The 13,031-nt window shown below is 40.9% G+C and overlaps 2 protein-coding genes across 6 annotated transcripts in view; one reads left to right on the forward strand and one right to left on the reverse strand.

The window, feature by feature from the left end:
* AKR1A1 (aldo-keto reductase family 1 member A1) overlaps positions 1–13,031 on the reverse strand; it is a 455,840-nt gene that overhangs the window by 133,697 nt on the left and 309,112 nt on the right. The window lies entirely within an intron of this gene.
* The window catches only part of TESK2 (testis associated actin remodelling kinase 2), a 119,879-nt gene that overhangs the window by 86,355 nt on the left and 20,493 nt on the right, over positions 1–13,031 (forward strand). For all 5 annotated transcript variants that reach the window (XM_061344932.1, XM_061344933.1, XM_061344931.1 and 2 more), the window contains one exon: positions 7,762–7,908. In XM_061344932.1, coding sequence (XP_061200916.1) covers positions 7,762–7,908 — 147 coding nt within the window. The remainder of the gene's footprint in view (positions 1–7,761; positions 7,909–13,031) is intronic.

Consider the following 13,031-nt stretch of genomic DNA (forward strand, 5'->3'; position numbering starts at 1 on the left):
TCTCCCTTCTCTCTCTCCCTTCTCTCTCCCTCTCTCTCTCCCTTCTCTCTCTCCCTTCTCTCTCCCTTCTCTCTCCCTTCTCTCTCCCTTCTCTCTCCCTTCTCTCTCCCTTCTCTCTCCCCTCTCTCCTCTCTCCCCTGTCTTAGCTGTACAGGCTGTATGTTGTATTTAAGCTTTCCTCCTCTTGTGGGAGGATGATTAACTTGTTTCATCACTTCAGAGCCTGTAATAGTGCACAGAGGACTTGTTTAGATGCATCTCAATTAAAATAATAAAAACGTTGTGTTCTGAGGAGGGGTTGCTAAATATCTTGCTGGTGGTAACCTCTTCCTCCTCCTTAGAATATCTCAAGGATAGAAGAAAGTAAGGTAAGTGGCAGAGAAATGTTGACCTGCTAACAGCAAGCACCATTGTCTCTTCCCTTCTCTCTCTTCTCTGCATGTGTTGTGTGGGGGTTTCTTGGGGTGGGATTTCTAGTGTCAATGTTTTGACACTCATTGTAAGCCAACTGGACCATTTGCCACTGTCTCAAGGGAGAAAGAAAAAGGTTCTTGAACTGCAACCCCTGCAATTCTTGTATGGTCACTTTCTGATATCCTGGCAACATGTCTAGGTTAATAAGAGTGAGAAGATGCAAGCTTCTCAACTGTTCATGGTGTGAGGGGGAGAGAGTGGAAGGAGAGATGACTACTGCTTCAAGGACTAGATTTTCTTGTTAGTTGTGTGTATTAAGAAATGCAGTCCAAATAAATACTGTGATGCTGGCCTGTTAGCTTTTTGTCTGGGATTTTTTTCTTATGTATTTTCAGTCAATTCAGTTTATAATGCTCTCTCTTCCCCTTCCCACTTCACCCCGGACCCCAGGAAACATAGCCCTGAATTAACAAGTGGTTTGTAGTTTCACTTCCTCATTTCACTTTACTTATCAGCCTTCCAAACCATTCAGAATCTGAGTTGTACAAGAAGATTGCTTTTATGTTTGCTTCTTTACACCACTATAAATAGGGGGTCTTGGTGCATTCTGTAATGGCCAATAAAGTGTTTGAGCATCCACAAATGTAAATGGACATTGTGGCCCAGCTGGAGTATTGAGGCTTGGAAAAGCACTCTGAAACAGCTCAAGCCCAGTACTCCTTGTGCAGAATTTAAACCAAATTTGTACTATGAGAGGTGTTTGTGTGCTATAACTTTTGTGCTCAGGAGATCCTTGTGGCTCTTTTATGTCAAAAAAAGCAGCAAAGGGGTTGTTTATCTGGAATTTTGCAGGCACACAATCTGTGGGCTGCTACTGCTGGTATCGTTGTGGGGAAGGTGAGAAAAGATCTTATTTAAATAAGAGGCTCCTGTCGGGGGCTAGAGCTAGCTTCTAGGCGAAATTGAGTGTATAGTATGTTTGAAATGCTGTCATTACGGGTAGAGCCGTCTGCTCTTAACAGAAGTGTTATTGTAGAGATGCTGTTTCTCATGCCTATGTCAGCAACAGGGTACTTTCTCTTCTGTGCCTGTGTGCTAATTTACACCATTGCTAGCTTGCCATATCCCAGATTCTTATCTGCACTGAAACTGGGCTGTATTTAGAATCCAAATGGTTATGACTTCAGATTATAAATGCAGGGGTTTTGTTAGGCCTTCTTTGCTTTCTGATTTTTTCTACTAATATAATTACAGGAAAAAATGGTTATCAAGGTCAGTTTGTATAGATACACTGGGCGTGTTTTCCGGTTCCAACAAAATAAGCTTATTTCCTGAAATGTTTCAAAGCTGAATATGAGTGAGCATCCATAAACCTTACTTCATACATATGGGCTGCAACAGTGGATTGTTGCTAGGTGCCTGCAGTTGAAGCCTTCCTTCCAGTAATCTGTTCCTAGCAGCAGGCAAGCAAGTGAACATGAGATTTTTTTTGATTGAATGGAATGACAGGAAAGGGATAAATTCATCATGCTGACCATAAGAGCTGTTGAATGTACAGAACTAAAGGAAGACAGATCTTGCCATATTCTTTTCCACACTGACACTTAAACGTTTGGAATGCAACAAATGGTTCTCATTACAGCTCCTTCCTGAGTTAGTGCATGTCAATTCTTGTTTGCCCTTATAAAATAAACCATGCCTATGCAGGCCTTTTTAGAAGGAGGAGCCAGTGAATCAGTCAGTGCCACAACTGACACGGAAGAAGGAACAGAGGTAGATCTGTTGCGTTTCTTGGCATTTGGTTCTGAGTTCTGATGAGTAACTGGGCTGTAACAATTGCATGAGGAAGCCTGCCCTCTCCTCTATGAATACCTGACACTTTGTAAAGATTATTTTAATCCTGTAATGGTTAACACCTTTGAAGAAAATACATCATTCTTTAGCAAAGAGCTGAATAGTGTCTACTGGTTGAGAAACTGACTTTAGGTTACAGAATTCCCCCCCCCCCCCTTTTGGTTTTTGTCAGCTGAGGAGCAGGAAAGAAAAGCAGCCTTTAGCGGAAGACTTTTGTCTTTTCTTCTGCTCTTTCAATCAGACTATTCTTCCCAGCCACTTGAGCCCTTCTGGTCTCTCATGGAAAAGTCTGAGCTTTATTCTGAAACGTGTCTGCTTCACCTGCATGTTCTAACTCTTTTGGTACTTACGGGTTTTTCCTTGGCAACATTAGTTCACCTGCTGTTCAAATAGAACAGTCGTACAGCCCAAATTAAACATCCAACTTGTTCTGGTTTTAATGTTTTGATTTATTTAGTGCAATCACTGAGTTAGAAATGGAAGGTTACTGCTTAGAGGTTCTTGGGTGAGGTAGGTTTGTGTATTTTTAAACCATGGGAGGTTTTTTTTTTTAACAAATGGAATTCTATGAAATAACTTTAAGTCAATTTAATCTTGTAGTCAATCTTGGTATATGAACATATACAGTATCTCATATTGTAGCTTTGAACATACTGATGCTCTCTTTCTTTTCCAGTTCTGAACAGTTGAAGCTAATGAAAAAAGTGGGGGAAATGAGGAAATTTCCAGTCCTCCCACTGTAGCTAATTATGTCACTTGTGGCAGAACGGTACATCACCTTGTTGTCTTGCAGCCAGAAGCCTTCAAAGTAGTTACTTAGTGCCGACTGTGACAGATGACTGTTGAACATACGAGAACTGAAGGGTGGGTTGTGTCCTTGGAATGGGTGGTTTAAAACTTTTTTAACTTCTGTAGATAGATGAGTGTAAAGATCTCAAGTTTATTAGGCATGAAAGTTACCCTCTTACTTCAGCATTAGAAATGATACCAATATGCAAGTTCTATCTTTTTTGACACTGTTTCAGTGCATGTTGCCAATGTCTGCAATGTTACTATTATTCTTTCCAAGTAATATCCAACTACGTATTCTGGCTTTTGTTCTGACATCTCTTGAACTTCACATTGAAGGCACTACAGCCACAACTCTGGTTTCCTTTTTCTCCTGCTTCTCTGCCTGTTTTCTTCATTGGGCTTTTCCAGTATAGTTGTTCATTGCTATCTCAGTGTTTGTCTTGTAGTGTTCTGCGTCCCCAGAGCTCTTTACTCACCTCATTTGGTCTCTCCACACCTACTTTTCTTAACCACTTAATGCATTGCTCTTTGGCAACATTTGTGCAACTGTATAGGGGTGTCTTGTGGCTATTTGTTGCTTCTTAAATGGCAAGCTGTGACATTTAAAGCTGAGAAAAGAGTGGGCCAACTTTTTTCTGGCTTTCCTGTGCCTTGATGGCTTATTTATGTTAGACCTATGTATTGAAAGAGTATTTGTTTTCAAAATAGTATTGAAAACTCTTTGCAGGTCCTTTCAGTCTTCCCCCCCAGCATTGGCAATATATGGAGTCTTTGTTGTTGAGCAGTAACTACTGGAACCACATCATGTGAATCTGCTGAGCCTTTTCTTTAAAAGCTTCTAGTTCTCATATTAGTGTGTTCAAACCTTTATTTTAAACTTAGAAGGCTAAAATCTGCCTGCTGAAGTTTATTATTAATATCTTGAAATTAACCATATAATGCTTTATGTAAGTACCATTATACCCTGAATTTCATTCCATTCCTCATTTTGTATGCGTGAGTTTGATAATGTCTTGCAAGGAAGCAATCCTGTAATGCTGTTCTTAGGTTAAAATTGCACTGTCCCCTGTGCCCTGACTCTTGTATGGGAAAGGGTTATATACTGCTGCTTTTGCGTTTTGTAGCATTAAGCTATTACATCAGAAGCCTCTTGAAGGCTCTTTGATCCAGAAAGCACCTACGCTTGGCTGAGCTTCTGGGTAGCTTGTCCTTCAAAGAAGCTGCTGCCCTCTTGCCTTAGAAGGTTTGAAAGAGGCATAAGAAGTAAGTTTTGCTGATCTTTGCTTGCAGTAACAAAAGCCTGAGCTCTTACCACAGATAATTTTTATAGGAGAGATTGTTTTTGTGGGCTAAAATACCAAGTTCTTTCAACCAGTGTCAAATTCACTGTGGTGAGTTATAATAAATGCAAAAATCAACAACCTGAAGCGGTTACTTTCAGATTCTGGCAACCAGATAAAATGGGTATGTTGGTGTCCTGTTACATGACAGAAAGCTAGCAGGAGGAATAATGGGTAGCTGTTTCACTGCAACCTGATGATACAGGGCTTGAAAAGGTCTGGACACTGCTCCATTTAGCTGTGAGGTCTCTTTATGAAATGTAGTGGCCTCTGCTTTCATTGTCATAGCCTGATCAGATCTCTGCTCCAATTGCTTGTATACTTATGCAATGGCTCTTGTAGTAGAATAATGCTTTGAGATGTGTGTGCTGTAGGCTTACTGTACCATCACTGAGATTTTTCAGGGAGAAAACAAAATCCAGTATTCTCTTTGGGAGAGGTGCACATACTATCCTTGAGGATATTCTTACCACAGAGCTGGTTTGTGCTAGTAAGAGACTGAGAACAAGTATTTTTCTTTCAGCTGCACTGGCCATTAGGAAATAATGTACATGATTTTGTGTCTGTTGCGAAAAGGCATTGTTGAAGAACTCTGGAAAAAATAGGCCGTCGTGCTGTCTGTCTGCATTATCAGCCTGAATGACTGAAGAACTGGATTACTTACGTGATACAAGGGAGCACTGAACTCTGCGTGCTTCTTGCCTTAGGGACAATTCAGTACTCTGCAGGCAAATATTACCTGTTGGCCAGCTAAAGTCTGATATCAGTTGGAGTCTGAAAAGATGTCCATAGGAAACTCTTAGTTGACTTCTTCACTTGGTGATTGTCCTGCTGTGCTTCATAGAAATACACTAGAAATTAGAGCTAAAAACAGAACTCTCATCTCCAGTGAATGAGTCTGCTAGGTGGCAGTTTTGGATAGAAGGCTTAGTGGGTTTTGTGTTATGTGCTAGAGTCAGGTTTGAGCCTTGCCCTTGCAGCTCCTGCATGCTGTGTCCTACAGGTATGTCAGTTTTCACCCAGCTCTTGCTACAATCCAGTCCTTGCAGTCAAGATGGGTGTATGACCCTACCCTACAAGCCAGTGTGACTGGAAGGGTGCTGAGGGAATAGATATATTAAATACACTTAACTAATATGGCAGCAGAGGATCAAATCAGTAGGCTGCTTTACTGAAAAGGAAAGCACAAGCTTAAAATAGTAGCTAGCTATTGTCACAGTTCAGTGTGTATGCCAATGCTCTCTTACGGGTTGCTTGTTTTATTTATAAGCATTTCTGGAGCAATTACTGTCATGGTATGGCACAGTTTGACCCTAACCAAAGTGGAAAGCTGGGCCAGCAATTCCCTTCCCCCTTGCATTCTCTTGCCAATGAATTAAAGCTTGGTAGTGCTGTATGAATGGTCTCTTATTGCCCAGTCAGAAAGGTGAAATAGTTTGAGATAATTGATGTGTCACTTTATAATCGGGTTATTGAGCTTTAGTGCCTTCTGTTCCAGGTTGGTCAATATTGTTCTGATTTGAACATAACTAGATGTGAAATGCTGCTCAGCGTTCCAAGGAAGCTGAGAATATGGAAGTTATTGTAGAAATCTTATTCACCATTTTTTCCTTAAGCATGCTCGCATCTTAAAGAATTATATTGAGCAGTGTGTGTGAGGTCGAGTGCTCTGTAAAGTCATCTAGCTCTCTTAGGGGCTCAAATAAAAGCAAGGAGAGAGAAAGATCAAAGTTGGGAAAGCTCAAAGCAGCGTTGTTTCCAACCTTGAGTCATGTTGGCTGCAGCTCTGTCCAGTTGTTCTTGAAAATCTCCAAGGATGGAGATTGCATAAGCTCAGAGTGACCTGTTCCAGAGCTACTCTGCTCTCCTGACTCACGCTCCTAACATAAGGGACAGGTTGTTGAGAAGAGAGAGAGAGAGGTCATGTCCTGGATTGCCAGTGAAATGCGCTGCTGTGCTGGGGCTAGGAAGAACTTGGCTCCCAAGGGATATGCCAAGTAGCAGTGGAGCCCCACACTGATTTGTGGCAGTTAAACATTGGTTTGTGCCTCATTTGCCCAAACAACTTAGCCTCGTTACACAAGTTTCACAGGGAACTATGTATCTGCTGAAAAAGGTTTTCAAAATTAACAGGCGAGCTCGGAAGATAGGGCCTAACTATCTATATGTGCTCTTTCCTTACCATAGCACAGTCTGAGTGCATCAGCTGCCCCCACACTGTGTGTGGTTCGTATTTGCTTGTGCTTCAGACTCTGAGGCTCTGAGAAGCTCAACAAAATACAACAAAATTCAAAGTTTCTGAGACACCAAGACCTGTAATTATGATTTTTATTTTAATGTGATAACGGTGGCACGTGTTTTCTCTGGGGAATGACACAGGAAAGTGCACAGGCTCTAGAGAGAGAGCTGGAGAGCTGTCTGGCACAAAGGAGCACAGTTGGTGCAGCCTGCTGCGCTCTTTCATGCTTGGACCAGGCTTGGGACCAAATTATCCTGTCTGCTTTGCTGTGATTTTTCTTGAGAGAAGTCACTGCATTGATGCCAGATTTTGTTTCCAGAGTGAGCTTTTTGCTTTGTTACTGGTGGGATATCAGGGAGTGAAACAAGAAGCTACTCGAGCACAGCATAGCTGCTGTTGTGGTATGAAAGAAACTCTACATAAGCCCACTGTTGCTGTTATGATTATTTGAGCAGTGGAGCTGCTATGTCTTAAACCTGGGTTATATTTCTTAGTATTATCTGGGTGCTGCTTTGTTTCACTGTCTTTTGTAAAATTTGTACCTAATGTGGGTTCCTTGTCATGAGGACTACCATTTGATGGGGTTGATGCAGTGCTGAATGCAGGGAATCAGGTTGCTGATTAGGACTTGTAGATACAGCAGTGCAAAACTGGAACTTACTGCAACATGTTGCAATGTTTTTCTTTGATGCTGCTTCAGTTTAGGGAATTGATATCTGGGAACTTGATCATGCTCTTACACCTGGATACTTGGACCTCTCTTTGTTGACTCTTTCTGTATGAGAGTCAGCTCTTCATCCTTTTTGACCTTAATGCTGAGAGAGTGGTACTGTATTGTAGGTATTTCTGAAGGGTCCATATAAATACCAGTATTTAAATGCCGCGGAGTTAATGCAGTGGTGGCTGTGCATGCATCTTAACATAAATGCTTTGGTACAGCCAGCCAAGGGAGACATTTTGAGACTCTCTTGACATGCAAACTTTGTGCCTGCCTAGCCCTTGAGGGGAAAAAAAAAAGCTTTCAATGTGTAGCTGATCTGGGGACACTTACATAATGATGCATTTTACATTCCTGACAATATATGAAGTTAAATAATTACTAATGTTGCTTTGTCTTTTCAGTACATCAATTGTGGTAACCTGGAACAGCTGTTAGACAGTAACCAGCATCTGCCCTGGACAGTGAGGGTGAAACTGGCATATGACATTGCTATGGGAATCAGCTATCTTCACTATAAAGGCATTTTCCACCGAGACCTTACATCCAAGGTACTGTTTGTAAAATTAAGGCAACTTTTTAATGAAGTTATCCGAACTGGTTGTTTGGCTCTTTCTCTTGCAGTAGAGAACTGCAGTTATATAAGGTGTGATCTAAGACATTTTGAGAAACAAATTGTCATAGAGTTTATAGGATTCAAATTTTCCTCAGAGTGTGTTGATAGTTTGTATGCAAACTGGAGAAATAACTATCCTGAAGGAAGGTCACTCTTTAAATGAGTTCAGATTAGGATTTCTCAGAAAGCAGCTGCAGAGTTTTTTAGTTCTGTATTATGGCTCAGTGAAGTATTTAAATCCCTAGATAATTAAGCATAACAATCTAACATTTGGAAAAGGTTAATCATACAAAGAACCCAAATTGAGGAGATTACCACAAATGCACTTTAAAATCTCCTTGTTGCTTTTGTTTCCTCATAAATTTCACAAATCATCTTCTGTAGGAAGATTGACCTTTCATTACTAATTCAGCATTGTGTTGTCCACAATCCTGGTTTAAATTTCCTTCCTTTTTAAAGTTAGTCAGATCAACACCATTTACCTGAAATTTTGAAAGTTCAAAATTCCCTCCAGAATGTTTCAGTGGCAGAGTTTTCAATTGACATAGATTTCTTTGCACTGCTTTGGTGACAACTTGGCTGAATTTAGTTGGCTAAAGTAGCTCATTCAAGCTCAGCTAGAACATTGACAGAGGAGCACTAAGCTCCCGTGAACAAATTGCCCCAGTATTCACACTGGATTTTGCCATCCGTTGCAGCCTGAGCTGAGGGCTTTGCTGTCCTGTCTGTCCTGTTGTCTGGAGCTAGCTAATGAGCTAGCTTAAGCTCACTGGGGCCTTGCAATGTGAAACTACTCTAAAACTGTTCTTCGGAGGACTTCATAATGCCACTTCAGTCAATAGCATCTAGCAGAATGTTATCTTAGCCTAAAAGGAGCTGTTTTTTAAGATTAGAAATAGCTTTTAAATACAAAACCACAGCGCCATGCTTTTACAAATGTGACTACTAAACCTCCATCCAGTTTTAGGGGTTTTTAAAGCTACCTCACTGCAGTGTTAAACAGATGAAGAATGTGCATTTAGCCAAGGGGAAAAATACCACAACTAGTAGGTCAAAGAAGTATTTCAGTGAAGTCATAAAATATTTCCTTGGGTGTCCTTTTTGAGTGAGAAGTACTTAATTACTCGAGGAAAAATATCACATTTATGAAAAATGTCCAGACTTGAAGTCATGTCACTTCGACATGATACACTTAGAAAGCTCCATTTCAGTCACCTTGCAGTGTGCAGATAAGAGATGTGTAAAAATAACTGAAAAGATAACTTGCTTTTCCTTTTCTTTTTTATAGTTCAGAATGTATTTTAGCATAGAGTGCGGAAGTAGAGTTACTGCAGGGAACCACAGTAACTAAGGAGAACTCTGCCTGCAGCATTTATTGTAACACGTGCTGTGGTGGCTAGTCATATGAAAATCAGTTTCCTGAGGCCTCTGTGAATGCCTTTATTCAAAGCTCTACATAAATAATTTGTAATTCGCGGGAGCTGCCCTACCAATGGTTCAATATTATCTATTGTTGAATGTCAGTTGTTTAGAAATGCACCCGCTGGAGGAGTGCCTGGTTTTACTGCAATAGCAAACTCATCAGTGGCCACAGAAAGTAATAAGGATTATTTAAAACAACAAAGCAAACCCTAAGAATTTAGTGATGGATATGCTGTATTTGCATGGTTCTTAGCACTAGAGGTATCGTATCTGTGTGGGATACGCTGGAAGCTGCTGGGATAAAAGTTTAGGTCACCAGCTATAGTCTGCATTTTCCAGCTTCTCGGGCTGTATTTTTCAGTTTCTTTGGGATTTTTAGGGTTGGTTTGTTTTTTGGTTTTATTTTTTTAAATCCTTTGAGGTGATACGTGCACTTGCTTATTGTGTTTGGGAAGGGAAATAGATGAAAAAGCCTGTCCTTGAACACCCGGGTACTTGTGAATTTTATTAGTATATTATTATACTGAGAAAATAGACCTTAAATCTGTTGGGCAAATGGCTCTTCTTTTGGGTAAATGTTTGCCCTGCTGGCTGGGTAAGTTTGCTTTGTTCCAAAGCAAGAAGATAATAACCATAGCAAAAATCTGCCACCAGAATTTTCAGCTCTTGACTGTGGCTTTTGGCTACTGCCTGAGAAGATGGCTTGTGTTTAACCAGGTTTCTATGGGTGGTGGAATGAATTGTGTGAGAAAGCTGAAGGAAGATGTGATGAGCTCCTTCCTTGGGAGAGAACTTGTGATCTGGACTGAACTGTGTTGTATTGTCCTTCTCTCTTCGGTAAACTTCAGTAATTGATGTGATGGCTTTATTAATCAAATGAAGGCGAAGACAAGGATTTAGTCTGCAAACATCAGAGCAGACACTGAGTTTGCAGGATGGGAGAGTGAGGTATTTTTCTAGGAAAATTGTTGGCCCTGAATGAACTACAAACAGAATGAAACTGAGACTTTATGTGCAGGAATGTCTCCGTTCTTTAACTGTTACACTTATCACAACAACCTACTTCAAATCATCTCTTTAATATGAATTTTACTATAAAAATTATTTGGGATTAATTTAGACTTGTACTTCTGCCTTTTTACTCTTTCTGATTAACATCTAATTCCTGCAGCTCCTGGAGCAAGTGGCATCTTAAAGGAGGAAAGGTTCCTATCCCCTGCAAATCTAGCAGTGAAAGATCTTAGTGGTTTTGACAATTAGTATACAGCGGGGTGATCTCTCCTCTTAATTGCACTGTGTAAAGAGTAGCAAACCAGCACTGATACTGCAGAAAAGCTACAGGGGATAACGGCAGAGAAGAGTAAATGTAGGTCATTATAGTCGATGTAGCAGCCCAGAGGGGATGTCAGCCCTGACATCTCACTGGTGCCCTTCCTGCTGCCCTTCTGTCAAAGGGAGAGGCAGTGCTTGCTAGAAGAGAGCATGCTGCCCAGACAGCCAGGATTTACCCATGTTGTGAGCAGCTCCATCCTAAGACTGCTGTAGCTGATGAGGCTGATCTGCTGTGACCAAGAGCAATAGCCTAACTTGAATCTGTCAGAACGAAGGGTGGTCAGATTAGCTGTTTCCAGTCTGCTGATAGTAGGTGTTTGGGCAGGGTGACTTGTATGTTTTGTAAGCCAATAAGTGTGTCCTCACTTTCAACTTGTCATAAAGAGATTTACACAGCAATTAAGCCATAGATGGGTTGTGACAACCAGCCTCATTGGCTCATTCCCTGTCCTCTATCCATATCCATATCACTGCAAGCCTTGTGAATCATTTTTTATTTGGGGCTTGTTGTAATGTGCACAAGGAGGATTTGCATCCTGGAATCATGAGTATTTTCTTCATCTTTCAGTGAGTCTCAAGGAGGTCTGGTTGTGAATTGTAACTCCAAAAGTCTTAGTCACAGAAGAAATCATAATATGAAGTGTTTGAAGTGTTTCAACAGTAGCCTGTGGATTGTGATAAAGCTTTTCTTAATCTGACTTGTTTTTCAACTTTCTGCCTGTTCTTCCAGTGTTTGAGAAAGCACAGGGAAAAAGTGTCTTGCTTGCAAAAAGAATAGAGCAAAATCCTTTTGCACTTCACCCCTCACAATAAGTATCTTACTACTACACGGCGAGTTCCTTCAACACCTTATTTACACTGTATTTGCATTGCATTCAAACCCTGCTCTAGGAGCAGTGTTGATTTCCTTGGCAGCTTACACTAGTGACTCTTGTGGTATCAGTTAATTTATTCTTACATTATCTCTAAAATAAGGGAGATGAATAAACTCAGCCTTATCAGAACAGATTAAAAGCAAGAATATTGATGAATGTTTGGTATGTGTTTTAAGACTTTGTTTGGAGTATTTGGCGTTTTGCACATGTTTTAAGTTCAAGGCAATATGCTCACTGACCTCAGAGGCAGTTGGAAGCATTACAGCACTTATAAAATAGTCAAGTTTGACCCCTGGAGGCAGAGAAAGCACAAGATTTTCAACAGTCTCGGGAAGATTTTGTTACTGACTTCCTCGTCACAGAATCCTCCTGTGATGCTGAGGAAGGCCAAAATCCAGATCCTGGGGCAGCACTGCAATAACCTAAACCACAAGACAGAAGACCTTAATTTCCAGCCCAGGCTTTCTTTTTAATCTCTTCCCAGCCTTTCTTTCACCCTCCTGTTTCTGTGGTAAGAGTGGCCAGAGTCCCGACAGAAGTGGTCCAAGGGTTTTACGTACAGCCCCAGTTCATTGTCAGTGTGAATGTGTGCACTAAAAGGCATAGAGGCCAGGTGAAAAACTGTCTATGTGATCATGTAATTAAGGACTTTAATATGTATTCATAAGGGGAAGAATGAAAGTTCTTACAGCAGATTTTGTATACCACCTTTTATGCGGTATTTCTTTTTTGATGTAGTGTATGTTGTGTGCAACTTCCCACCAATTAAAAGTGACTCTGGAAAAAATGAATGGCGTTATGCACTTCATTTGCAGAGTTAGAAGATTGAGATTCATGGCAGAGGTGTCTGCTGCTTTAGTTAATACAGTAATTAATACAGGAGATGTCTTTAATTAGTTTTTATTGCTACTTTTAATTATTACTAATAGTCATCATGTGCTTTTGCTATGGAGCAGCAATAAGGAGAGGAAAGGAGAGACTCTTTGGCAGTGAGAAGCAAACATCTAGGAGTCTGATCGTAGCCACTCTGTGACTCTGATCCTTTCTGCTAGCATTCGATGCCAGCCTCTGCTCAGACTTTTCATCTTTGTTCTAAGGCTCTTCTTTGCTCCCAGTTCCTACCCCTGAATTTACTGTTCACCCTCCAGGGCTGGTTGATGGCAGTTACCCTCTTCCTATTGCTCTTGCTTGGAGCTTTATACAAGCTATCTTTTGCATTGTTTTCTAATATGTTTAGCCATTTCTAGCTCTCTCCCTGTTCTGCTGCTCCAGGTTAGCTCTGTTTTACCACCACCTGATTGCTATGCCTATAGTTCTTACATCCTTGTAATACTCTGGGGTTTTTTTCCCCTTACCTCATGAACCTACCTCAAGACCCTGGTCTTGGCCCCTGCCAGCCCCTGGCTTGGACTCCTGGTCTGTCTGGTCA

The sequence above is a fragment of the Neopsephotus bourkii genome, unplaced genomic scaffold (genome assembly GCF_033783945.1).
Source record: "Neopsephotus bourkii isolate Nb327-2 ecotype Australia unplaced genomic scaffold, CSIRO-AGI_Nbou_v1 NB_234, whole genome shotgun sequence".
Taxonomy (NCBI): Eukaryota; Metazoa; Chordata; class Aves; order Psittaciformes; family Psittacidae; genus Neopsephotus; species Neopsephotus bourkii.